This window comes from Canis lupus, chromosome 15, assembly GCF_003254725.2.
Source record: "Canis lupus dingo isolate Sandy chromosome 15, ASM325472v2, whole genome shotgun sequence".
Lineage (NCBI taxonomy): Eukaryota > Metazoa > Chordata > Mammalia > Carnivora > Canidae > Canis > Canis lupus.
In genome coordinates, this window is record NC_064257.1 from 63,799,628 (window position 1) to 63,827,594 (window position 27,967).

At 39.6% G+C, this 27,967-nt stretch overlaps 1 protein-coding gene across 4 annotated transcripts in view; it reads right to left on the reverse strand.

Moving 5' to 3' along the window:
- Positions 1–27,967, reverse strand: part of DDX60 (DExD/H-box helicase 60) — a 92,478-nt gene that overhangs the window by 21,760 nt on the left and 42,751 nt on the right. For all 4 annotated transcript variants that reach the window (XM_049094375.1, XM_049094377.1, XM_049094376.1 and 1 more), the window contains 13 exons: positions 27,719–27,780; positions 27,523–27,632; positions 21,708–21,812; positions 21,005–21,133; positions 19,300–19,424; positions 17,226–17,384; positions 14,187–14,334; positions 11,783–11,935; positions 9,156–9,260; positions 7,851–8,051; positions 3,162–3,266; positions 2,743–2,884; positions 853–974 (listed from right to left, as the gene is read on the reverse strand). In XM_049094375.1, coding sequence (XP_048950332.1) covers positions 853–974; positions 2,743–2,884; positions 3,162–3,266; positions 7,851–8,051; positions 9,156–9,260; positions 11,783–11,935; positions 14,187–14,334; positions 17,226–17,384; positions 19,300–19,424; positions 21,005–21,133; positions 21,708–21,812; positions 27,523–27,632; positions 27,719–27,780 — 1,666 coding nt within the window. The remainder of the gene's footprint in view (positions 1–852; positions 975–2,742; positions 2,885–3,161; positions 3,267–7,850; positions 8,052–9,155; positions 9,261–11,782; positions 11,936–14,186; positions 14,335–17,225; positions 17,385–19,299; positions 19,425–21,004; positions 21,134–21,707; positions 21,813–27,522; positions 27,633–27,718; positions 27,781–27,967) is intronic.

Here is a 27,967-nt window from a genome sequence, read left to right on the forward strand (position 1 = left end):
GAGTATACTTGTGATGAAAAAAATGTGATGATAGATCAGTGACTTAAGTTGTGTTCACTGGTCAAGAGAATATTCCTTGAGGGCTAAGATTTGTAATTTGACATTGTGGAGCTAGACAATATAGATTTGCTCATCTCTCGGTTCCTTGTCACCTTTTACTAATGTTATTTAGTATAACCAGCCTATCCCATTTTCTCAGATCCTACTGGGGTACCTTAGGAACAGTATTTGATGCTGATTTAATAATGGCAAATCCTGATCAAAGAATATGTTGCAAACAAAATTGGAAAAGAGTTTTCTTGCCTTTATTCTATGTGAGTCAAGGGATGATTTCTTCAACGACTGTTCTAATATTTTTCAGTGAGGACATTACAGTTCATAAGATTTCTTACCTGTGCCCCACCTCAAGGTGAAAAGACCCTAAGGGAACTACAGATTCAATGATGGGAACTATTAGTTCATTTACTGTCTAATTATCTACATTTTTATTTTAGCCACTGGATGTCCAGCCACTGGACATCCCCATTTTTAACATTTAAGCTGAATGTTTGGCTGCATTTCATTTCATGGAAACTGGATGCTACAATTTGATACAATCATACAATAAAATGGAAAACATGAGCAAAATTCTTTATCTTATTTTTCCTCAAGGCATTTCTTCTTTTGATAGATTTATGTGCAGAAGCTTATGAATTATAGGTTAACTAGGACAGTAATCACCGATAGAACAAATTATTATTCTATAAAACAAATGAGCCCTATATTGATAAAATTCTACTGCTGCTGAATCACTTACGGTGGGATCTACTTAATCACAGTAATTTTTAATGTCATCAGAAACATGAATTTTACCTTTGATTGATAAAACTTGATAGTAGTTTCCTGAAACTTTGCTGGAAGAATTCTTCTTCCAAACAGATTGGCCAATACTAACACTAGCTTTTCCATAACATCTTGAGAAAAATGTTTTGAACCTATACAAATCAAAGAGCCTTGTTATAAAGGTAAAAAGGTGCGTCAATCTCATCTTTAACATTTCTTTAAAGATTGTATTCATTTATTTGACAGAGAAGCAGGGGGAAGCAGGCTCCCCGCTGAAGAGAACCAGGTGCGGGGCTCGACCCCGGGTCGCCGGGATCATAACCTGAGCTGAAGGCAGATGCTTAACTGACTCAGCCACCCAGTCATCCCCATTTTTGACATTTAAGTTGAATGTTTGGCTGCATTTCATTTCATGGAAACGGAAAATCTGTAACAAATACAGCAACCAAGGAACTGACAGTGTGCAACGGTGCCTTCTTCTTCCTGCTTTCTACTCCCACACTAGTTCATACCATACTCATTCTAACCCCAAATTGCCCCATCTCCTCACCTGGATTCCATCCACTCCTCTCACCCTCAACTTCAAGCTATGATAGGTTTTCCTAAAGCATTTTATGATCATTTCTCTCGGCCATTCAAAAAATCTCCAATTACACCTCAGTATCTAATGAGCAAAATCCAATCTCCTTAGCCTAGCATTTAAGGCTTTCCAAAACTCAGCCCACCAAGGACCAAGTCCTATCTCCCTTCCTTACCTTCTCGCCACTCACGTTAAGGCACCACCCTTTTGACTTACTCTCTACCGTTCACAACGCATGAATATTACACCGTAGTGATTAAAAAAGTGCTACCTTTAATGACTTGGGCTCTAGACTCAGACCATTTATACCTGAATCTTGGCTCTGACACTTATTACAATTGTATGGCCATGGCAGTTTATTTAGCTTCTCTGTGTCTGAGTTTCCATATTTACAAAATAGTGATAGCCATGTCACATGCCTCATAAAGTCATCAAATTTTCTACCTCCATGATTATAATAGTATACACCCTCCCACCCCACGCTACCCATGCCCACAGAGCTTTTGGGGGGATAGAATTTCCTGAGTACCCTTGTTTCATGGAACAGTGCATGCTCAGAGCATAGTGACTAGACTTTTTGCACAAAGTGTTGCTATCAATTATGATAGAAGATAAAGAAATGCTATGAAAAGCACTGCATTTGTCAGGAATTGGGAAATATAACAAATTTAAGCACAAAAAGGAGAACACTTCTTTTAGGGACACTGTTTAAAGGTCTACAGTTTAATTTTAAAAATTGAAGGCTTTTAATTAAAAAAAATATATTAGTCATTGGAATATTAGGCAGGCATCAAAGTGCAATTCACAAAAAATTACATGATATTGGCAAAATATATTTCAAGGAAGATTCTAGATTCTAATTAGTTATTTAAATATATAAATTTATATATATTTATACCATATACTTATATATTTACTGTACATTTATACTCTAAGAAAATATGATTGGAAAAAAATTCACAAATACTAATGGTGAATATTATATTTAACATAATGCTTTCCTATATCTCTTTTCTATGCTCTGCACATATTAAATTTAATTATAAAGATATTTATTAAAAAATCATATATTTTTAAAATATGCTCTGAGTCCTAGAATCTAGAAATTACCAAAGTTCATGAGAAACTAACATTTTAAAATAGATGACACAAAAGATGGCTGTCTCTCATATAACCTATATTAGTAGGTATATAAAACTTTATTTTATCTAATTTAATATTTCTAAATTATCTAAATATTAACTTGTGTTATTTTTTGGTGAAAAAATTGTCCTGAAGTGCTAGCTCCACTATAGTTTCTGTTGCTATTTTAAGATTATACACAAGAACAGCAAGCTTACCTTTCCTAGTTGGCTGACAGAGATTATGGAAAAGGCCTTTTCTGAGAAAACTGACAAAAACAAAATTAGAAGGCTCATGATAATGCAAATGTGATACAAGGCCAGCAAACCCCCTTGGTTTACCTTCTTGATCTAAATAGCCCTAAAAAACAAAAATAATTTATTAGTTTGACTCAACTCACCCACGTATAGTAATTAATAACTAACTTATTCAGTGTCAGTTTAAAATAGTATTTAATACCAATACAAGAGGAATTGGTAATTGTTATCTGGCTCATATGTGACAATCATATCAAGTAAAGAAATATTAGTCATTGGATATAACCTTGTAAAGACCACAAATTAATTCAGCATGATAAAAAAAAAAAAATGAAGATAGTGCCATTCCTATTTCACAAAAAGACAAGGGGCAATCATACCTGTTTCACAAGGAATTGGAAAGAAAACAAGAAGTAAAGTTTCAATAGCTCCGTGATTCTGGGTTGTTTGAAGGACAGCAATGAATGCTTTAGCACGGACAGCACCTTTAAAGAAGAGTATCCGCACCATGTTAGTTTTATGAAATATATTTGCAAACAGTAATATAGATATGCTCTAATTTTAAATGGTTTTCTGTATCTTACGATGTTTCGACATCTTAAAAAACCTTTCCGGAAAAACAAATATCCTTTCTGGCTGGAGACAGACTGTCGCTCCCAGGCCTAGCTAACTCCTGAAGGTGACAACAACGTCTCCAAGAGCATGCCTACCATATACAAACCAACCAGTCCCAAGTGTATACCCCCAGCTGCTTCCTCCCTAGTTCTCACACACCTAGCCAATATTTCTTGTCCAACGTCACCCCGGAGCCAGGTCCCAGGCAACAAGAGGCCACCTGCAGAGCCCAAAACCCAGGAGAATTATTCACAGTCGCCAATCCTAGACTGCTTACTCTGACCTGTCTCGCTTTTTCCATAGAAACTATAATAAAGGAGGCACCTAAACCTTCCTGCTCCTCCCGTCGTTTGCCTCCAGACCAGCCTGGTGTCCTTCACATACGGTGCCCCGTAGTGTGCCGTGACTCCTGTCTCTAAGCCTTGTAAATATAATACTTTATTTTCCCGAGCTTTATCTCTGTCTCCTCTTGTGGCTGCACCTGACTATCACATAAAAGAATATAAAGGCTGGATATCAGCCGTATGTGCTATACCACACAGACACGACGAGCAACATAGAAGATTCAGTTAAATTTCACATTATGTGCTTTACCTTCTTCTTACATGGCACATCCTTCCTTTAACAAATAGAACATATAAAACACGACCATCAGAACTGAAGCATATTGCCAAATAACCGGGTAATAAATGTGAACCCAGTTTAAGAGCTTACAGCCCTTAGTTTATTCTGGAAGAAAACAAGGTCTGCTGTCGCATGCCCTGCAGCGTTGCGGCAAAAATAACAGAAGTATGTCGATTAAAACAAAAGTACTGAAAACATCGCTTGGTTTCCCCTGTGAAACAGCACCGGGGGCGTAGTTCAGGTACCGTGGAGCTGCGCACTAACACGTCTATGAAATACCAGTAAGAGGAAAATTTCCCAGCATCATCACGTTTGAGCCTGTCTGCCATCAGGCCTGGGAGTTCATAGAACCTGGGAAGAACCTGTATTCATCGTAAGGCCGGCGGACTATGTGAAATGAAGGTGGGAGGAAACGGATGAGAGAGAGAAGGCAGAAAGGCAGGGGGTATAGTGTACGTCGTCCTTACTTTAGGATGATTCTTTTTGAGGGTCCCCAAAAATGCCCTTTCCTACCACCTCTCTCTCTCTCTCTCTTCTCTAGCTCTACATTTAGTCATAGATGGCAACAGCAAGAAAACAGCAGAGTAGCAAGAGGGTGAGCAACTCATGGTAGTTCACTGTAGTCTTAGAGCTGTAGACACATAACTAAAGCCTTACTAAGATAGTAAGGACCCTGACGGCAATGTGGCAGCAGGACTGGCAAAAGTAGGTCAATAAACTTCCAGTCCAGAAAAGCTACATAAGTGTTAAAATCTACTACACACTAGCATGTGGTTCAAAAGCTACTCATCAAGCCTCACGTTTAATAGGGTATTTGAGCCCCACTTAGGAGGGCAGAGAGAAGCCAGAGTGAAATCATACATCCTGTTCTTTGGTAATCCAACAGATTGACACTAATGTACCTATATCCAAAAGTGAGAAAATAGAAAAACCCACAATAGATCAATTTTTTTATAAGGAAATTGATCGCTTTCCTAAAGTTATTCAGTCATGCTAAAAAATGTTTTTTAAATGTCTATATGAGGAATGAAGACAAAGATCTTTGGCCACAGAGTGCTTACATTCCAGTGGGAAATATAGAGAAAATAAGTAAAAACATGATAGATAGATAGATGATAGGTGATAGATAGATAGGTGATAGGTGGTAGATACCTGATGTACAGAAGGAGGGGCACGCGCCGTATATAAGTGAATCAGGATCACAGCGCAGCACACAGGAGAAACATTCACAACTTAGAAAGGGCAACGTCAGGAGGCTTTACTGAGAGTAACGTTAGAACCAAAACTTGAATGAGGTAAAGGAGTGAGGCTACGCACACGACTGAGAGAAGACGTTAGAAGCAAAAGAAACAGCAAAGCCATGGTCCCCAGGCTGTAACGTGCCTTGAATATCCCTGGGGCAGGCGGTGGGCTCATGTGGGACAGCAGGGAGACGTGAGTTCAGCAAGATCATCGGGAATCCGGTTCTGCAGAACCATCGTAAGAAAAGGGTAGGGGGCTGACCTATAAAAATTGTTTTCTTGAGACGCCCGGGGGCTCAGTGGTTGAGCATCTGCCTTGGGCTCAGGGCGTGACCCCGGGGTCCCGGGATCGAGTCCCACATCGGGCTCCCTGCAGGGAGCCTGCTTCTCCCTCTGCCTGGGTCTCTGCCTCTTTCTCTGTGTCTCTCATGAATAGATAAATAAAATCTTTTTAAAAAATGATTTTCTTAAAAAAATGGTTTTCTTTATGGAGCAAAATTGTTTTTTGAAAAATTATTTGGCATCCTTGATGGGCACCATAAGATACGACCTCTGCAAGACAATGCAAAATAACATAAGGTAAATGGATAATTATGAATTGACATTTAAAAAAAATACTTTATTAATATGTGGAAGAGTGATGTAAGAAATAGTGAAGCATTTCAGGAAAATTAAAATTCCGGTAGCAGACTTAAAATCCACATGTGTATAACTACAGAGCAGAACTGAAACCGGAGAGCGGCAGCAGCGATGTGAAAGATAAATTTCACAGGTTCTCCCATAATGAAGAAACACATAGCAATAGAGTACAGAGAAAGAATTCTTGATTTAAAAATTATAATTTTTCTTGATAAAAAATTGGACAAATGAAAACAGAAGCAAATATCAAAGATCTAACTTAAGAAATCTCTTCTTAGTTCCAAAACCACTTGATCGTAGCAAAATGGAAATGAGTTTAACATTACTGAATCGTACACTTAAAAACGGCTAAGATGGTAATTCTACGTTATTTTTATTTTACCACAATTTTAAAAACTGATTATGAAGATTCAAAGTTCTTAGCATGTAATAACTAAAACATCAATTTTAAAAATGGCCCACAAAACAGATTTTGAAATTTAAGGATTTTTTTAAAGATTCATATAAATACGTAGGCAGAAAAAAATCAAATTAACGACAAGAGAGTAGGAATTATGTGGCTCCTTTAGGGGAGACTAAAAGTGTCTACTCCTCTTTATTTTTTTATTTTATTATTTTTTTTCTACTCCTCTTTAACAGTATGCTCCAGAGGAAATGAAGCCATCTTACTTTCATGTGATGAGTAGAGAAAATTCTGAGAACTTTATGTCCGTACTTGAGCTTTTTATGTGTGAAGATTACAGATAGATTTTCTTGAATATGCCAAGGCAAAGAAAATAAACCACTCCAATAAACTTTCTTAAATTTTTTTTTTAAAAAACTTGCTAAAAGATCTATTCTTCTCTCCTACACAGGAGTAAAAATTAAGAATGCAGAAATGGGGAAGTTTTGGTCTAAAATGATAGGTGCCTGCACTGTTAGACCAGCAGCCCCAGAAGAGCCAACTCATTACGAAAGTCCTAAAAGATTCCTCGCATCAACAAACAGTATCTGAATTAATAGACAATATTAAATATTAGTATTCAATATACAAAAATAATGCATCTTCATAAGAATAAAAATCAAATTGTTTTATTATGAATTTTAAATCTCTCATGGTGAGATTAGACACAAAATATTTATCTCAGCGAAAATTTCAGGAAAAGTTCAAAATCATATCAACGTCTAATCAAATATATCAGTGTTTAAAAACCAAATGTACATGCGTGGCCAAATACCAAAATGATAATAAGACTGGCTTTGGATGATGAAACCTGTATGCGTTTTGTCTTCCTGCAACCTTTTATATTATCTAAATATTCTTTGATGAATTTGGGTTGCTTTGTGTTTTTGCAAAAAATAAACTCATCTGTTATGAAATGATCACAACTAATCATCTTGCTCCTTTTGAAAATGGAATCTAACACAGATCTTTTAAGATCTACCGCCAGGGGCATGCGGGTGGCTCCGCGGGGTGAGCATCTGACTCTCGATTTCTGCTCAGGTCGTGATCTCAGGGTCATGAGATGGAGCCCGGAGTCAGGCTCTGAGCTCAGCAGGGCGTCTGCTTGAGACTCTCTCTCCCCCTCCCGCTGCACCTCCCTCCCCTCATGTTCCGTCTCTCTCTCTCTGAGTAAATAAATAACATCTTTTAAAAAATCAAATCAAATCAAATCAAATCTCTAGCCAGCAGCACCCTTAACTACTCTAGGACAACACCGATCCCACATGAAAGAACAGTAACCCTTAATTCCAAATGCCCATTCAGCACAAATTCTGTGATTGACAGAGGAGACAAAACTAACAATTATCCTCTCTCTCTAGCCCCAACCCTCCACAATGCGAGACATTGCAAAGCGCAAAAAGCCAGTGAAACTGAAAAGTCATCGCTAGAGACCTCGAAAGAAAAGCGAGGCTGACCACAGCCAGGCTGGCAATGGAGACTCTACCCCCGAGGATCAAGCACGATACCTTGGCTTTAGCATCCTCTGGGTCGTCTGCCTTGGAAGCCAGCAGCATGAGTCGCAGGACCAGGGTGATGCCCAGAGGGAACTGTCCTCTCAGTTCAGGAACGTTGGATTTAATGAGTTTTTCTATCTTGGGCAACGGAATACCGAAGAAATATACATCTCCCATCAGGTCTTGACCTCGTCTCCCGGCTCGTCCAGACATCTGGAACCGAAGAGAATCACAAAGTAAAACTCCCCTAAACATTTTGTCCATCGCAGTGTGAGAAACGAGCCTTTCACGTGGGGCTGGAGCAAGTAAGCCGTGCGTACGCCCAACCGTTAGGTAAACTGGAGCTAGAATCCAACTAAGACAGAGCTGAGAGCGAGGCAGTTATCATTACGCCCTTGCTTCGTGTCAAAAATGGTGCTAAATATTCATATCATGATATAAATTCGAAAGAGCACGACGAGAAGACTGGCCCCTAATTTCAAATTCACTTAGAGCTGAACTATTTACCCCAATTCTGTCCTTCCCCACTTCCCCTCCCTTGTTCCTTTCCTACACACGGGTGTGTTGCACTAGCAATCACCATGCAAATTGTGCACAGATTGAAGAAATACATGAGTAAGATAAAATTCAGAAATGCTACTCAGAGAAAGCAAACCCTTTATAGAAGCTGTATTAGTTCTCATCTATTAGGTGCTCAGAATGCGCTAAATCCTTTGAACTGTTCTGATACGGGCCTCGCAACACACACCATGTGAGGTAAATACGACCATTATCCCCATTTTACGATGTGGGAATAGGAACGCGGGGCACGGGAGAAACTTGTCCGTAGTCAAACACCAGGAGGGGGAAGATCCAGGACTCACACCGTGGCACCTTGACCCCAAAGCTCGTCATCGGAAATGTCATAAGGCCCTGGCTCCGGAGCCCAACACGATTGCAAAGGTGACGTGGGAGAGGGAGCTGGTGCAGAACACAGCCCCGGGGGAGAGAGCACAAGGACAGAGGTTGGGGAAGAGGCGGGAAGTAAGAGGGGTGTTCTGTGGGATGGAAATGGGGCCTACGGGGGAATAAGAAGGAAGTGCTTGGAGAGAAGGAGAGGAGGGCATTTTGATGACAGCCTGAGCGTTGGGTGCCAGATGTGGCCTCGCGCCCTTGCCACTCTGCGTCCCACACTCGGAAGCGATGGGCAGGCCCGAGTGGAGGTCCAGGGGCGCCGGCCCGAGAGCTGGCAGGTGCCTTCCCGATCGCAGGCCCCATAGCAGGCCCTGTGTGTCAGCGTCTGAGGGCCGCACATTCACCTGCTGCGTGTTGCAATACCTGTCTGTAATTGAGGGCATCCAGGTAGATGGAGTTCTGAGCAAAAACCACGGATTTACAGGGCATATTGATTCCTAAAGCCAGTGTCCCGGTAGCTGTCACCACCTAGGGAGAGGAGAAAGGAATCCTTCACGAAACGCATTTCAGGAGGAGGCCAACGCTGGGCTTCCCGGCGCCCCCGACGGAGACCCCCTACCCCACACGCTCCCGGGCCCGCTCCTGCCAACGCGTGTCTGGCTGATTCAGTTCTCGGCTCAAAGGTCCAACAGAAAACCCGGGACCAGCGCAGCCACAGCAAGCACCGGCCACCGGCCACCGGCCACGACCCCCCGCCTGCACACGCGTCCTCGTGGGACTGTGATGCTCAGGTGGCAGTCGTGGGTCTGCTGCCTCCACTGGGCCCCGAGCCCTCTTGGCCACTGCATCCCCGGGGACGGGAGTCCCTGGCCGGGGACAGGTCCTCAGTGACTGTTTCTTAATGAGGGACTGAAAAGGGGATTTCTTCCTGGCGGGGCAGCAACACTTAGCAACCCGCCTCTGGGCTATTGCTGCTTCGCCCACGACCACTTACTTGTGAAGGTTATTTCTATGGAAATTACGGATCTTGTAATAATAGGAGCAAAACAGTTTCATTTTTCCCCGGAATTGCCTTGACAAACTGACCAAAAAGGCACCAGGGCAAACTTTAATGATTCTTAAATGATCCAACTTTTGCTCATTTTCTCATATAATGCTGAGTATTTCTTTCTTCTTTCTTTCTTTCTTTCTTTCTTTCTTTCTTTCTTTCTTTCTTCTTTCTTTTTTTTTTTTATGCTGAGTGTTTCCAGTGGCCCTCTCTTTCTCTTTTCATTGATTGTTTATATGCCATGGCTTCATGTCAATGTGGAATAATTTTCTGGAGTTACTCTGTAACTGAGATCTACACATCTGTGAAAATGAAATGCATACTCTATTAGCTTTTTCTAAAGCTCGTTAATGAAAACAAAAACGGGAAAAGTAAGAACGTTAAATTTATATTGTAACTAGAAGAAATACCTCTTTAGAAATGTGTTCTCTATGACAAAGCTATCACTATTTCCATATTGCCTTTTCCGGAGTCATCTAATTACTCATTTAGTAAACTGGTAGTATTTAGGCCTCTACTATTTAACGTATACTGTTTAACTTTTTTTTTTTTATTTTTTTACATATACTATTTTAGACACAAGACATGCCAATCAAAATAGGTGTACCTCTCTTCCTCAATGTATAAGCGTGTAGAAAATTTTGTCTCTAGTTATTGTCCTTTTTCTTAAAGATTTATTTGAGAGAGAGAGAGGGTAGGAGTGGAGGGAGGGGCAGAGGAGAGGGACAAGCAGACTCTCCGCTGAGCGGGGAGCCCGACCCGGGGGCTGCATCCAGGACCCTGGGGTCATGACCTGAGCAGAAGGCAGAAGCTTAACTGACTGAGCCACCCAGGCGCCCCTCTAGTTAATGACTTTTAAAGTAAATAAATATCTTATTAGTTGGGAGAAAAGCCAAGCAAAGTTGTTAACGATATGTCTTAGTTTTAATCCAGATTAAAATATTACCTTTTGATTTTCTTCAACACATTATTCAAAATTAAGAAATACTTACCTACAGTGGTATCCTCTCCCTCTCTCCTCCCTCCCTCCCCCTCCTTTTGCTCTCCCTTTCTCACTTTCTTTCTTTCTTTTTTTTTTTTTAAGATTTTATTTATTTATTCATGAGAGACACAGAGAGAAGCAGAGACCCAGGCAGAGGGAGAAGCAGGCTCCCTGCAGGGAACCCAATGTGGGACTCGATCCCGGGACCCCGGGCAGACGCTCAATCACTGAGCAGCCTAGGCATCCCTCTTTCTCGCTTTCTCACGTACACAAATATAATATACATCATACAAAAGAATTTGATATGGATACTTTTAAAAACTCAGGGGCTATTTTTAAATATTACTCAAGGTCTGAACTGAGATATTATATTAATTGTCCTTGTGGATTTATCCAGACTATCTGCACACACCCTCATGTAACATACTACATAAAACGTAATAAGGGCTGGCTTTCCAGCTACGTAAGGTAATCTTTGTCTTATCTGCCATCAGTGACAGGAGAGAGAGCACGTAGGGGCGACTCAAATAAAAACTGCCAAGATAGGCATGAGCCCCGAGGAAGTGACACATTCTTGCTCTGACTTCAGCTATTACACTGAGAAAAGATTTGACCAAAACCCTATTATAAGTGTCCTCTAAGCTCATGAAAGGATGTCTGTAATGAAGATCACGTGAACAACTGGCACAATTCCCTAGAAATTATTAATGAAAAAGCAAGGGGTTGCTGTTGCAAGATCATAATAGGCATACTTCATTCCAGAAATATCTGGAAAAGTATCTGTTTAGGGAATATTTTAATTCATGAGAAAGAGGTAATAATGAATTTCAAATCCCCTCCCTCAATTAAATAAGATGGAAGACTATGCAGTGATATCCTGAGTTGTAAATAAATAAATAAATATATATATATATATATATGATATAATTAGATAAGAAAGAATTGCTATTTTCCCATTTCATGGACATTCACTTTCATATAGACACAGCTTCAACTTTTAGGATGAAAAAATTTACCTACCCTAATAAATCCTTTCCTAAAAAGAACCTCAACTAACTGTTTGTCTTTGAAGCTTAAAGAGCTGTGATGATATCCAATACCCCTTCTTGCCAAAGCCTTCAGCTCTGCACCTTTTCTTGTGAATTTTACTCGATCAAACACCATCTGCAAAGTCTGAAAGAAGCAAGAGTATTAGGGACTTTGATCACTTATCTAAGTTGAATTTAAATCAGAATAAAATATTTAAATGAAAGTAGCAGTCATACTATGTAATAGTTTTGTTTTGTTTTTAAAGATTTTATTTCTTATTCATGAGAGACCTAGAGAGAGGCAGAGACCCAGGCAGAGGGAGAAGCAGGCTCCATGCAGGGAGCCCGTTGTGGGACTTGATCCCGGGACCTTGGGGTCATGCCCTGAGCTGAAGGCAGAAGCTCAACCGCTGAGCCCCCCGGGCGGCCCTTATGTAATAATTTGACTAAATGAAGCAACTGCTTGAGATTAACTCTACGTGAGAACCAATAACATTTTATGGCAGCAACAGTAACTACAGGAAATATTCCCAAATCCTTGAACATGCTATCTCTGTTTCACCCCACTTTAGAGATGAAAAATACTGACAAAACAGTAAAGAAAACACCTAGCGGAGGCGTGAGTATATGACCTGTCATAGCCTGAGTGAAGTCAGCTCTCTGTGGAGCCTCAAAGTTCTCCCTGGGCAGAAAAAGACTTCTCCAGGAAGGCAGAGCTGGCTCCATACCCTGTATGGTTGGAGAGCACTTACCTCTCACTGTAAATCAGTCATAAATGGCCTTAAACATGGCGATTCCCTAAGGAGGAAATCCACTTGTGTGGAGAGTTATATGTACAAAGATAAACACTGCATATGAGAGAGAGAAAAAGAAAGAAAGAAGAAAAGAAAGAAAGAAAAAGAAAGAAAGAAAGAAAGAAAGAAAGAAAGAAAGAAAGAAAGAAGAGAGAGAAAGAAAGAAAGAAAGAAAGAAAGAAGAAGAAAGAAGAAAGAAAAAAGAGAGAAAGGAAGAAAGAAGAAGAAGAAGAAGAAGAAGAAGAAGAAGAAGAAGAAGAAGAAGAAGAAAAAGGAAGGAAGGAAGGAAGGAAGGAAGGAAGGAAGGAAGGAAGGAAGGGAAAGAAGAAAGAAAGAAAGAAAGAAAGAAAGAAAGAAAGAAAGAAAGAAGAAAGAAAGAGAAAGAAAAAGAAGAGAAATAAAGAAAGAAAGAAAGAAAGAAAGAAAGAAAGAAAGAAAGAAGAAAGACAGAAAGAAAGAAAGAAGAAGAAAGAAGGAAAGAAAGAAGAAAAAGCAGAAAGAAAGAAAGAAAGAAAGAAAGAAAGAAAGAAAGAAGAAAAAGAAGAAGAAAGAAAAAAGAAGGAAAGAAGAAGAAGAAGAAAAAAAGAAAGAAAGAAAGAAAGCAGAAGAAGAAGAAGGAAGGAGGAAGGCAGGAAGAAGAAGAACGAAAGAAAGCATAAGAAAGAAAGAAGAAAGAAAAAAAGAAGAAGAAGAAGAAGAAAGAAAGAAAGAAAGAAAGAAAGAAAGAAAGAAAGAAAGAAAGAAAGAAAGAAAGAAAAGGAAGGAAGAAGGAAGAAGAAAGAAAGAAAGAAAGAAAGAAAGAAAGAAAGAAAGAAAGAAAGAAAGAAAGAAAGAAAGAAAACCCTAAGTATCCAAAAGCAAGAGATACTTCAGTTGTTTAGTCATCCATGCAATGGAATATTGAGGAGATATTCGTATGATGATGTAAATTTATGCTTATTAAAAAGGAAGAGACTGTGTAGTTTACCAAAAAAAAAAAAAAGTATACAGTAGAACTGTGTGTGTACATAGTCCCCATTTAAAAATGTATGAAAGGTTCATCCAAAGGGCAGTGATTCCTTCTGATTGACACCATTGCTTTTATTATTACTAATTTGTATTTTCAACTTCATCGACCTTAAGCATGGATTATTTTCATTCAAAAAATTTTTGAAGAAAAAATGGCATGCCACTTTTAGATATTTCAATGTCTTTTTGGTGGAATGTACTAACTATGATGTAGACAGCTTCTGATTTTGACAAATTCATTATTTAAAGAGTATTGAACCACATGTACCCAAATATTCGAATGAGGCATGTGGGATGGAAGTCTAGAATTCAGGATGTGAAAAAGCCTTTCTATGAAAGAATAAATAATAAAAGGACAGACCCGCTCAGGGATTAATTGTTAACAAGCAAAAAATAATCTATAAAGCCAGATCCTGTCCTTTTTAGATATGCTCTGCAGAGCCCTCGAGTTACACGTAGCTAGGAGGTCACACACAGAGATCTCTGTTCTACTGGAGATCACATTCAGTTATCACATTCAACACTGTCTACAACTGAGAGATAATGGCTGGTGAGTGAAATCATTTCCTGGAGTATTTCATTCCGAGAGCTGACCTCAGCGTCTATCGCTTTTTGATTAGCATATGTGCACTCCTCAGGGATTTCCAGGTTCTTCTCTAGAATCTTGAGTAGATTATTATGTTCAGCTTCATATATTAGCTTTTGATCCATTTTTCTGGGATTTTTCAGGCTTCTCTCATCTCTGTTCATAAAGATAAGTTTTAAGGAATAAATAGTCAGATTCAGCTACCATAGTGAGCCCAGGGCTTCCCAGATCCCCTCATCACCCAGACATTCGCTCCTACATACATCTGTACTATTTTGATTCATACCTCTCCTGCACTTCCTCTAATGCACTCCCCTATAAGCCTCTGGGACTGGTGGTCCTTCGGTAGACGTTTCTCTATGTACCCATATTTTCCTTGAACGTTCCCTTTCGTCTCTGCTGCAAGTTGCCTTCTTACCAAATCTAGTTCTCCTCAGACGACCTCTGTTGCTACACTGGTGATCGTTTTCTCTGTCTCAGCCTTCATGACATCAGGCTTGGAGGTAAGGTAGGTGTCTCCCTTGCTCCACATTGCCAATTTCAGGCCACTGTACCTCTCCCCTTGTGGTAAAGGCTGTGACAGCTCTGAGTTTGGTTGTTAAGCAAGGGCTTTCAGCTACACCGTTCCCTGGAGAAGTGTCCTTAACTGACAAGAGCTTCCTAGAAATGCCTGCGAGGTTACAACCTCTCTTGGGAGAGAGGAGGAGTCTACAGCCAGTAATTGACTAATATGAGGTATAGAAATCAGCCCCCTGGACCCAAGCTGGGACATTTTGTGATGCTCCCAGATCTCCCTATTGGACCAGGACCAGCCAATGTTCCAGCAAAACTCACATCCATGCATGTTTTCTTTGCTTTCTCTCTCCCTCTCTTTTTTTTTTTCTTCCTTCACTCTCCTACAGGTCCTTCATAAGTGTAACCTTTCAATAAATCACTTAAACAGATATCTTCATCTCAGGGTGTACTACTAAGGAATCTTCCCTCAGACATGATTGCATAAACCCTGGCTGTGTCATCAGACCATATTATCCATTACCTGTCAATGTAACAGCCTTTTATACCCAGCTCACTTACTTTTCTTTAATTTTTTTTTTTCATATTGTCTCCTAGCTGTGAATATAAGACTACTTCAAAATGATAAGAAGAGCTCAGTTGTATCCCATAACTAAGAGTTTCCACCTCCAAATAACATTACCCTTAACTCAAGGGAGAATGATGTGACTATGGAAAGGCCTGGCCCTAATGTTTGCAGAGCATGGAGCAAAGTACTAATGGAGGCCCACATATTGTTGTTTAACTACCGGTTTTAAATCAAAGTAACAAACTGTCAAATAAAATATATTCTCTCCTTCTACCTTGACACATATAGCTCCATAATGATATGGAATTTAAAAGGGTGAGAAAAAAAATAAAATAAAATAAAATAATAAAATAAAATAAAATAAAATAAAATAAAAGGGTGAGAATGAGCTCTGGGTGGCTATGCCTCCCAAGATCCACTGACTCCTAATATTATAGGAATAGTTACAGATAGAAGAGGGAGGGCCAGAGGGGAACCCTCCAAAACACAAGGTTCAAGATAAGATCCCCTCTTACCCTCCATATAATGGTGGTACTGAACAAGATATTAAAACATCTTTTATATTTTTATATTTGAATTGTTGGTCACTAATCCAGTTGGAAATGATGGCTCCCAGTGTCCTGAAGAAAGGTCACCTAGAGATCAGCTCCCGAAAAGGCTTATACTACCGATGCTGTCCCTGTCTGGGCTCTTCACCTCCCACTACTTCCAAGAAAACATCACAATAAGCAGAGGGAAGATAAGAAAGGTCAGCAGCAAAGTACAGCTTGCTCTAGAGCTTGAGAAATCTGACTCAGAGAAGTTCTAAAAGCTGTGTCTACTTTGAAAAAAATATCTGAGCTTGATTGCTCGGAATCATTTAAAAATATCTTACCTTCCAAGCAATATGCTGAGCATTGCGGATAAAAAGAGGAAAACATTAATAATGTAGGAAAAAGAAAGACAAGTGAAAAATAACAGTAAAGCATCATAATAATTGATCTACTAAACACTGAAAGCGTAACAAGAACACAGGAAAAAGAAAAGATTACTAAATTTAACTAGGGAATTATAGCAAGATTCAGAGAAGAGAGCAAAATTATGAGTGTAAGCTTTGGGGACAATCAGAAAAGAGTGCACTTAAGGCAGATGGGTCAGATCATGTGAAAACATAGAGGTAGAAGAACAGGTCATGTAAGGAGAACCGCAATGCTGAATATGGGTAGAGGGGAGTGGTAGGGAGTAAAATGGGAAAAGTCATGGCAAAGCCCCAAACCTGTTGGCATACAGCAACAGCCAAAATAAGAAGAAAGAATACTGAACATGGAATAATTTAATCAATTTGAGTATTAGCAAGAGCAACTGTTAGCTACGCTGGAGAGTAGTGAACCCCCAGGCTCTGGAGTCTAAAAAGAAGACCCCTGCAGTCATTCAAGGAAGACTCATAATGAGCATCTACAGAAGGAGGGAATTACAGGGAGACCATGACCTCCGAGGACCAGAGTTGTCAGGATTCTACATGAGAACAGCAGGGAAGAGGAGTCAAAAGCAAAGTTCTCAACCATAAAACTGACACTGCAGTCAGTTCTCAAATCCATTAGATGCTCTCGTATGTGACCGTGATGCTAAATCCCTGTGGTGATCCAAGACACGACGCGTTCTGACTTTGTTCTGAGGACTGACCCAGAGCTGGAGTCACACGCTTCTTCGAGGCGCGGTTATGGCAGGTAATAACCCCCCATGCTCACAGGCCGTGGTCCCGCCTCCCGGGAGTCCTGAAAGACACTCGTCTATGCAGCTCTGGTATATGCATATGAATAGCATCACCACCAGTCTTTACCCCATTCTCCCACCCAAACTTACACAATTTGCAAAGAAGTCCAGGCAGTTACTAGAACTTCCTTGTAGCGCATTCAATGCATGTTTCTGACTGGACTTGTGAAGTACTTTGACCTTTAACCGCTAATTCATTTCATTAAATACTTACATTGTCTTTTGTCTCTCGATGGATTTTCTGATTTTTCGAATTTTGTTAATCAAGTCATGGGCCTCTTTATCAGCTTTGGGAGGCCTTTGTATTGCTTGCTTTTGCAACAGGAAATACCTCAAGCTTGCAGCCCTTCTTTCTACATCTTCTAAGTTGAATCTACGAATAAATGAAAAGACAGCTTACCTTGAAAACAATTTCATCAATAAAATCTAAATCATATTTCCATCTACTGTTCACATCCTGACATATACCTGTTGAGTTCTTAATATCCATCTTTAGGAGTTTTATCCCCAAGAGGCACACAGGGTGCCTGGGTCAGCAGACTCCTTATTAATCACCTTCTAGGAAACAGTAAGCTCCCCTCCTTGCAGCAGACCTTACCCCGAGGCAACAACCAGAGCCCGTGGAAATTTTTCCTGTAAATGTACTCAGATACTCCACAGGTAAAGGAGAGAGAACAATGGATTTTCCCTATTTACATACAGAAAAGAGATCGCTCCTTCTCCAAAACAAGATGAGAAAAAGAAGTTTAAAAACAAAAACAAAAACAAAAATATATATATATATATGCTGTTTTGCTGATTTGTATTATTGTTGTAGTTGCTCTTGTATTAATTCCACTCATCTTGAGGTCAAAGGCCTTAGCATCATATAAAAATATGTAAGTTCAGATTTCACAAATCTTTTGTGAATTTTAGGGATTCCTTTGTGGTTTTTTTTTTTTTTTCATTTTACTGAAATCTAATTGACTTGTAACATTTTATAAGTTTAAGGTATACAATGCAATATATTTGATACATATGTGCACCACAGAGTGATTACCAATATAACATTAGTTAACACATCCATGACCTCCGCGTAGTTGCCTTTTGTGTATTAGTGTGAAAAGATTTAAGATCTACTCTTTTACTTTGAAGCATATAGTACAGTATTCTGGGTCAGCAGATTTCAGTCTACTGCTTTCTACAGAATTGTGTTTCTTTCTAACTAAAATATGTAGCCATGCTCTAAAGTAAAGTAGGTGAGCTGTGTAACTTTTGGTACAAGTTACACAGTTTTGGTACAACTACCAAAAGTTCAGAAATTTTTTCCTTGTGCCAACAAAAAAAGGTAAAAGGTTTGTTATCTCCAAAAGTTCCAAACACAGCCATACATTTAATTATCATCATTATTTTAAATATACATCACAAATAATGACCCCCTACTACATGTCTGTTATATATAAACAAGTTTCATTAAACTTTGCCAGCTGAGCAAAATTATGTAGCTTGATTGATTGATTGATTGATTGATTTATATCTGTAGCCTGTTTAAGCTTCTATGGCTGAAAGTAGTTTGAAATTGTCTAAAGTAAAGAAAGCATTTTATTCTGATCCCAAACTATGTGATCAAAGTTAATCCAGGATATAGTGTTACCTATGTAGTGAATATATTTAGGTATAATTATATACAATATATATAAATATATAATATATATACCTTAATTATAAATATATGTATTGATACATATTTATATATATATATAGGTATATTTAAGTATATAATTTATACCTCACCTAGACTGGATGATTACATTCAATTTTAAGCTATTTTCACGCTATAGCATATATATGTTAGCAAGATTGTGTCTCTAAGTTACAGTTCTCTTAAATTTAAATTAAAAACAATAAAATACACCACCAACAAATACGCTAGCACGTTGTAAGGATACTTTAATTCTACGTGGGATACTTGTGTGTGTTAACATTCAATTTATTTTGCCAAGAATCTCATTATTTACTCGAAATTTACAAGACTTAAATAAAAATATAATAGTTTGTAGTAAGAAGATAACAACAACAACAACAAAATAGAGTGGGAAACTATTTAAAGATGGTAATTTGTAATAGCACCAGTAAAAATATTTTTTTAAGAACTGAACGAGGAAGGTATATTTTTTAAATATGCATTCTGATAAGTGAACACCAGAAATAGTTATGAATACTTTATTATAACAGTGAATTTTTGTAATTTTCCTCAACAGAATAAGCTTGATTCAAATTACAAACAAAAACAAATTAAAATGACTTACAAAAAAAACAATGCTGGTAACTTTTCCATTTTCCTTAGCTTTTCAACGAGAAGTGGAAACATGCTGACTGTGTTTTCTGAACTAAAAACTGAATCAGGACAAAGATTCTTCAGAACTGTTTTGGCCTGTAGCAATGAATAAAAAATCACTAGTTTTGAATTCTGCATAATAAAGAAAGGAACTACCACTTTCAGCTAAAATATTTTCATAGTTGTCTAGTCTGTGTTTCTGTGCTTCTTTAAAATAAAATATAATAACAAAATAATTATGAAAATATAAACTTTTGTAGAGAATGACCAAAGATATATACAAATCAATGCACCAAAGAACAACAAAAAGACTAATCTATATACATGCACACATATATGAAATTTAACATGCAATTATGTAAGGCAACACAAATCAGTCAGAAAGAGGTCGCTCAGTAAATGATGCCGGTACCACTACTGCAAAAGGTGCAGTAAATCAGTTTCTCTCCATGTCGTGTATAAAAACCACTTTCAGATATGTTTTGAATGTCTTTAAATGACAAAAATAAATGGAAGGAAATGTAAATTAATTATGCTTCTGAGTGGAAAGAGATTACCTAAATTAAAATGTAATGGGAAAAAAAACCTCAAATGGGAAAAGTCTGGCACATGTCACTTACCAGAAATGAGAAACCTCAATGTGTGACAACAAAACAAACTTCAAAATATAAAGACCATCATCAACTTACTTAATATAAATATGCAAAACTTATGACTCCAGGTTAAGGTTCTAAGACACAAATAGTTCCTACAAATTGAAATAAAAATCATAAAAAAAAAAAAAAAATCCCTACAGGCGCCTGGGTGGCTCAGTAGGCTAAGCGTCTGCCCTCAGCTCAGGTCATGATCCCGGGGTCTCGGGACCAAGCCCGGCAGGGAGCTCCCTGCTCCGTGGTGAGTCTGCTGCTCTTTCTCTCTCTCCCTCTGCTCCTTCTCCTCCTATCTCTCAGGTAAATAAAATACTTTTTTAGAAAGAAGAAAGAAAGAAGAAAAAAGAAAGAAAGAAGAAAGAAAGAAAGAAAGAAAGAAAGAGAAGAAAGAAAGAAAGAGAAAAAGAAGAAAGAACGAAGAAAGAAAGAAGAAGAAAGAAAGAAAAGAAAGAAAGACATAAAAAGAAACGAAAGAAAGAACGAATAAAGAAATACAGAAAGAAATAAAGAAATAGAAAGAGGATAGAAAGAAAGAAAGAGAAGAAAGAAAGAGAAAAGAAAGAAAGAGAAGAAAAAAGAAAGAAGAAGAAAGAAAGACAGAAAGAGAACATAACGAACAGAAAGAAACTCAAGCAAACAGACAAGGGACACAACAGTCCCCAGCAACGTGCCACATTCTAAAGCATGCTTCGGAGCCACCACTACTGTGATTTCAATCTCTCTGGCGTCAAGGCATCAACAGTGACCGCGGATACGGGCGTCCCTGTTCTGGTCCTCTTATGGAAGGTGGCTCCTGCTGTGCGCTTTAGAAAGCCAGAGGATTAAGCAAAGAGCAATTTCCTTTTCCCCCTTCTATTCTATCTCAAAATCCCTAGACTTCCAGTTCAACAGAAAACCCTAAAATAAACATTGAAGACTAAAACAGTAACAGTAATGATGATGATGATGGCGATGGCAACGAAAGTCAAGAAAACAAAGAACATAGGGTTTTGCCAAAAAAAAAAAAAAAAAAAAAGTGAAAATTACCTCCTCGGCATGGCCATTTTTAACCCAACTGGTTAATTCTGCCTTTAAGCTCTCTTCGTATTTTCTGGCATCCAACTTTCTAATGACTATTTTATCCTTAAAATGAATGAATCTCTCCGGATCCAACTCCTTGAAAAGAAATGCCACAGAATCAAACAAAAAAACATGCAAGAAAATCCAAAGATGTTTCTCAATTATGCATTTAATTAACAGAATCACAAGCTCCTTGAGAGTACAGATTACTGAAGGTCTTCTAACCCCCCCGCCCCTACCCCAAGTTTCCCGGACGGAAACCTAATAGGATGAATGAACTCTTCAAAGGAAGAATGCAGAGCAAAACCACGTAGAAGATGAAAACGGACAGCACGTAGGGCCTGAGGAGGGAAGGGCAGTGCGATGAGAGAATAAAGGAATATGCATCCAAGACGTAAAAGGAAACTAAAATATTCTAACATCCCAGAAATTGAAAAAAAGAAATATTTTCAGGGATTCCGTGGCATTTTACCCCACTAAAGTGAAACACAAAATATTAGCAAGAAGAATGTCTGAGAAGGGGTGATTTTATTTCGGAAACAATCGATCAATAATTTTAGAAGAGGAGAGGCACAGGATCAGAAGGGGTGAGACTTTATCCTTCTGAACAACGACGTCCCCATCCACTATAATAAGACTAATTCTAATTAAATGCGTAATTATTACGTACCTGGGCCCTGGGCCAGCTCTCCCAAAACTGAAGCATGGTATCGTAAAGCTGGACCGTTTCTCGAGGGGAAAGGGTCAGGTCACAAGGGAATCCGTACTTTTCGATCTACATTTAAAATAAAATTTAAGAGTTTCATATCCTTTCATATTATCTCATGTTCTGTGATTTGTCCTGTGAACCAGTGTGATGTCTCGGCCCGGGAGAGCCTCTGTTCAGGGACTAAAACCTTATCTCGTTTTTTGAAACAGGAACCGGGAATATTGAAGTGGGCAAAGACCTAGGATTGAGAACAGGACTGCTGGGTGTGTGCCCTTGGGAAGAACTGCCCCCACCCCTGGGGGCGCCTGCGGGGCGGTGGGTTAAGGTTGCCCTGGGCTGGGGTCGGGCTCCCAGGGCCCCGGAGGGGGGCCTGCTTCTCCCTCCCCTCCCTGCCTCTGCGCTCTCTCCCATCTCTGTTGCTATCTCTTGCCTCTCAAATAAATAAATGAAATCTAAAAAAAAAAAAAAAAAAAAAGAGAGAGAGAGAGAAAGAGACACTGAAAAAGATATTTTCCTAGCCACTGACATAATGCACTCAGAAAACCAATAAATCATCAACTTTAAGCACATCTTCCGATCCTAATCTTTGGAAAACAACTTGTGTAAGTTTCCTGATACTCCAACTGGCTAATAAAGACCCCTGGCGCTTACTTTTCAAGTGTGACACAATCTGCCTTTGGCCCCAATTTGCAATTCCAAGACCCCAAATGAATACCTCTCTTTCAGCTCCTGTTCTTCCTTTTTCCTCAGTCAGCAGCCTCAAAGTCACTACCAGGAGCCCAAAGACACTGAAAACAGCACTAAACTAAAATGTTCAAAGGGTGATAAGTGCTGACTATAAACAAAACACTAAGCAAGAGCTTGACTGATTTTGTAAAAAAAATAAAAAAATTAAAAAAAATTAAAAAAATCCACCAAAAAGCGTTTGCATTATTTCCTAAAACGTTTTAATTGGGTTAATTCTCTATAAACTGCTTCTGCATGTCCAGTCGGAGTGCCGGAAGCTAAAAGATGGGCGGGCTGCTTAGGCAGGAAAGCCCGACCTGTACCCTGTAGCTGAAATGGGTTTAATTATGAATATGGTTCTTTGTTTCGGAGCACCAACCCAGGCTAAAAAGGGGCAAACCTAATTTTCTTAAGTTCTGAGAAAGGAGCTGGGCCGACTTCAAGACTAAGACGTGGGGATCGCCTTTGAGACGCTCAGGAAAGCTTCCTTCCCAGGTCAGTCACTTGGTTCTGCTCTAAGCCTTTCTGATATGCGTGTCATTAATTTTTCCACAAGCATTTTAAGGTATAAATTAAACACTCCCGTTCCCCAAAAATTTGCGTTGTGGGATTTTTTTAGTGGTTTCAACTGCTGTTGCTACAAATCAATCGCCCATCAAGCCCTGATCCCTGAAAGGTTAATAGGTCATCTTTAAAGGAAAGCAGGGGGGGGGGCGGTCTATTCAATGGGCTTCTTAAAGGTTTGTCATCGGAAATGGTAAGTCTTAAAGAAGGGACCATCCTAGACAGATTTCTCCACATCTTTTCACAGCAGGACACCCATTTCAGCAAATAGCTGTGAAGTTAAGTTAAGTTCCAAACTCAGGTTTGGAAATTCTGCACTAACAAAGCCATAGCAAACACGAGGCCCTTGGGGAAGAAAACTGCTTAGTAGGATGGAGACTACAGCAGAGCCTGAATCTGAAAATCCCTTTCTATTTCCTCCTCTAGATGATTCCTCATCTATAATACAGGAATTAAAATATCTGTACTTTCACCTAAACCGGTAAAACCAAATGAGATAAACATGACAGGATGAGTTTTAAATTTCAAAGACTAGTAGGTAAGGAAGTCCTGAAGATCTAATGCCCAGTACAGCGATTACGGACGATGCTGTAATACGAACATCAAATATGCTGAGACTGGATCTAATTATCGCCACCACCAAAACATAAATATGACTTGGAAGTGGTGACTCATTTGGCCTAAGAAACAGGTATGTACGATCAACCCGAAAATTATCACCGTTTTTACGATAGAAGTCTTATTTCTGTCACGAGAATGCTTGTGATTTCTATTTTTTTTTTTTTTTTTTGCTTGTGATTTCTTAAGACTCTTCACCTTTTATCGAAGGCTGAGTTTCTTCGTTTCTAAAATGTACAACTCTGCCTACGCCATAGACTCGTCGTAAGAATCAAGTTAGATTAAAAAAAAAAAAAAGTTAGGTGATGGATGTAATAGGTCTAGGGAGACACCCGGCACCTGGTTGGCGCCTCAACTGTCAGTGACCAACTTACAAGGCTGACTTGTGAAAGCGGTTTAATGACTCCGGCTAAGAGCTGGGATTCAATCCAGTTTTCTCCACTAGAGTCACTAATGACCTGGCAAAGTCCGAGCCAGCCGAGGTGGAAAAGGATGGGAAATAGGTCACAGATCCGTACCATCCTTCATGTGCAGGTACGACAGCATTGTGCTACGATGCTGCTCTGCAGACCACATTGTCCCTAAGGCCACAGGCGAAGGCAAGAATTGATATGCACTGAGCAGAAAGAGGCGATGGTTCTTTCAAGGACCTCCTGGGACTGACATCTCTCCGTGATGAGCACCTGCTCCCCCCGGGCTTGGTATTTGGTTGCAAAGGCCGGGCTCTCCCAGAAAGAAGCCTCATGTGGATAGAAGTTTACCCATCCTGCTCCATCCCTTCCCATCAGAAACTACTTCTAGGATGGAGCTCTAGGGGCGGGGATCAAGGTGGATGTTTCTCTTCTTTACGTTGCCACAATCTATCAAGCTTTTTCTGGCCGATCAGTTCTTTCATATTGATCTGCGGTACGGCACACCACACCAGGAATAATAAGTCTACCCCTTTGGGAAGGTCTGCTCACTCCGTATGGCTGCCGCTAGAGGGGACACACTACATGAACACGTGCCACACAAACAGCTACCACAACACACTTAATAACGCCCAAGCCTTTGAGGTCACCCTCCATTCCTGCTGCAAAAGTCCAGAAGTCCTAAGGAGACTCTTCAACACTATGACCTTCGCAGAAGTCATAGCGGGTCAGAGCATACTGCAGCAGTTCTGCTGCTTCCACTTTGTCCTGAAAGTACAGGAAAGGCACTTGGACCAAAATGCCAGTCGTGCTAGGTGCTCCAAGCTCACTACACTCATTGCTACTTAAAGATAACAGGCCTGAGGCACCTGGGGGGCTCAGGGGTTGAGCGTCTGCCTTCAGCCCAGGGTGTGATCCTGGAGACCTGGGATCGAATCCCACCTCGGGCTCCCTGCATGGAGCCTGCGTCTCCCTCTGCCTGTGTCTCTGCCTCTGTGTCTCATGGATAAATAAATAAAATCTTAAAAAAGAAAAAAAAAAAATAAGATAACCTGCCTGGAACCATCCAATGCAAAATAAATATATATATATATTTTTAAATACTACGCTGCTCTAAAAATGCCAGGTGACGATGGGGAAAGAAAAAAAGAAACAGAAAGAGAAAGAAAGAGACAGAAAAAGAAGTCTATTATTTATGTGTGGGTTATTATCTATATTCTAAGTTTGGGATGTGAGGTCACAGGAGTTTTGTCCATATTTTAGTGTTATTTAGTTTGAATTGGGCCATTGCCACACAAAAGAGAAACTCTTGTAATAAATTCTTAGAAAATCACCATTCACACCAAAAAAGTCATTCAGTTGCTCTTTAGAAGCCATTGCATCAGCCCAAAGGCTATAAAGTGTTTCTCACTCATTCACTCCTTCAGGTATTTGTGCAGCAGATCACCCCGAGTGCGGTGACCACAGGGTGAGCTCTGGAGTCTCCCTTGATTGTATCCTGGCCCCACTACTTACTTGTGGTGCAATAAGGAGTTGGGTGAGTGCTCTAAGCCTCACCTTCCTCGTTTCTAAAACGGGAATATTAACAGGACATCCATTCTAAAACTTTTGTGATGGTTAAAAGGGACAAAATGCATAAAATTCTTAGAACACAAAGTAAATGCTTAATTTAAGTTAGCTACCTTTACTCAACATACATGGATTAATCATCTCTTTTATAAATATATTTTTTTTAATTTTTATTTATTTATGATAGTCACACACACACAGAGAGAGAGGCAGAGACACAGGCAGAGGGAGAAGCAGGCTCCATGCACCGGGAGCCCAACGTGGGACTTGATCCTGGGTCTCCAGGATTCCGCCCTTGGCCAAAGGCAGGCGCCAAACCGCCGCGCCACCCAGGGATCCCAATCATCTCTTTTATAGACACAGTTTTTGGGAACTCATAAGAATTCAAATTTGTCTTCAAGGAGTTATTCTAGTGAGATAAAGGAGATAGCAACTAGCAGGGAGCTGATCATAATTGGTGTCATGCAGGAAATTACAGGCAAGGTACTACGGAGAGAAGGTTGCGCCCAGCTTAGGAAGTCACAGAAGGACTCTGAAGATGTTTCACACTAGAAGAGTCATAAAATATGAACAGGACCTGAACAACCGGCACTTGGCATCCGTGGTGAAATACCCCAGGAGCAAAATGCATCACGAGGGCCTCCAGATCTGGGGGCCAGGTCAGAGAAGACCTAGGAAGCCAAGCCAAGGAGCCGTGCAATTAGTCACGTCCATCGGAAAGCCATTAAAGCATGGCGAGATCGTAATTATGTTTTAGGAGGTTTAGCTGACAACAGAATTTGGAATGTTTCCTGCTTGCTAGGTTTTGAAAGGAAGGCAAACTAATGACTGATTATCACTTTGAGAGGCAATGAGACCTTGAATGGGCCGTTCCTAAGAACAGGATGAGAAAGAAAGATAATTATGCAAGGAAGACTAAGAACTCCTCCACAGGCATCCTGATGCCCCAAATAATATCCTAAGACCTCCGCTTTATTGACTCACACCAAAAAATCATGTAATTGCTGTTAATGAAATGTCTTTTCCTTATCTGACCTGCCTTGCAAGGATCAGATTCTCACATGTACTAGTAGCCGCCCGTACATAGTTGTGCGCTAAGGGTTAGCGTCACCAGGGGGGACAGAGAGATGTGGATGCTGAGAATTAAAAATGGACAAAGATAATGTACAAGAATAAGTAAAATTAACCAAAAAAAAAAAAAAAAACTTCAGGTTAAAAATTTTAGTCATTTTCAAGCTTTGTGGTTCTAGACACCACTGAGGTTTCATTGATGACCACAAAGTCATCTTTGTTACTTTTAAAAAACTGAAGTTAGTAAATATTATTTAACGCTGAGAAAGGAGGATCCCCTGCCATTTGAAACAACACGAATGCATCTTGAACTCGTTACGCTAAGTTATAAAGAGGTAAGTCAGGGAATGAGAAAGAACCGCATCGTATCACTTAGATGTGGAATCTAAAAAAGTCGAACCTGTAAAAAAAGAAAAAAAAAAAAAAACACAATAAAATGATGGTTAGCAGGGGACGTAACAAATCTGCAATGAGGAAACACCACATAGAGGTTTAACGCATAATATGGTAAATATGGACAATGATATTGTAGCATAATTATATAATGTGGCGGAGGTGCTAAATACTGCTATCACACGTACTTTACAAGATATGACCATATCAAATTAGCATGTTGCACACCTTCAATTTATGTTATGTCACACGTCACATATATTCATTGAGATAAAATATAGCAAAATAAGAGATAAAACTACGGTTAAGTATCTGTCATAAAGTATCAGTTCCGTAATTTCCGTAAAATAGGCAGCTGTTCGATTATAATATGTATACAAGTAACTTGCATTACTCGGAGCAAATATGGCCAAAGCACTACTTACGTGATCCGTTGTGAGCGCGGCACACGGGTGAAAATGCTCGAAACAAACGTCGCGATGTTTTATGGAACATATGTGCTTCTCTAAATCGTTGTATCTCTCTCCATAGAGCACTAACGATGAAGAGCGAGAATTTCCGAATCAGTGGACACGTGAGGACTGGAAGGATTTTAAGGTGAAAGAAAAATTCCAAACATACCAAGTCTAACTTTATATGATTCCTCTATTTGGAAGTAATCTTTGGGAGACTTGGTGCAACGGCCAGCGTTTCTTTTATTTTTTTTTTTTTTTTTTTTTTTTTTTTTAAAGATTTTATTTATTTATTCATGATAGTTAGTCACACAGAGAGAGAGAGAGGCAGAGACACAGGCAGAGGGAGAAGCAGGCTCCATGCAGGGAGCCCGACGTGGGATTCGATCCCGGGTCTCCAGGATCGCGCCCTGGGCTA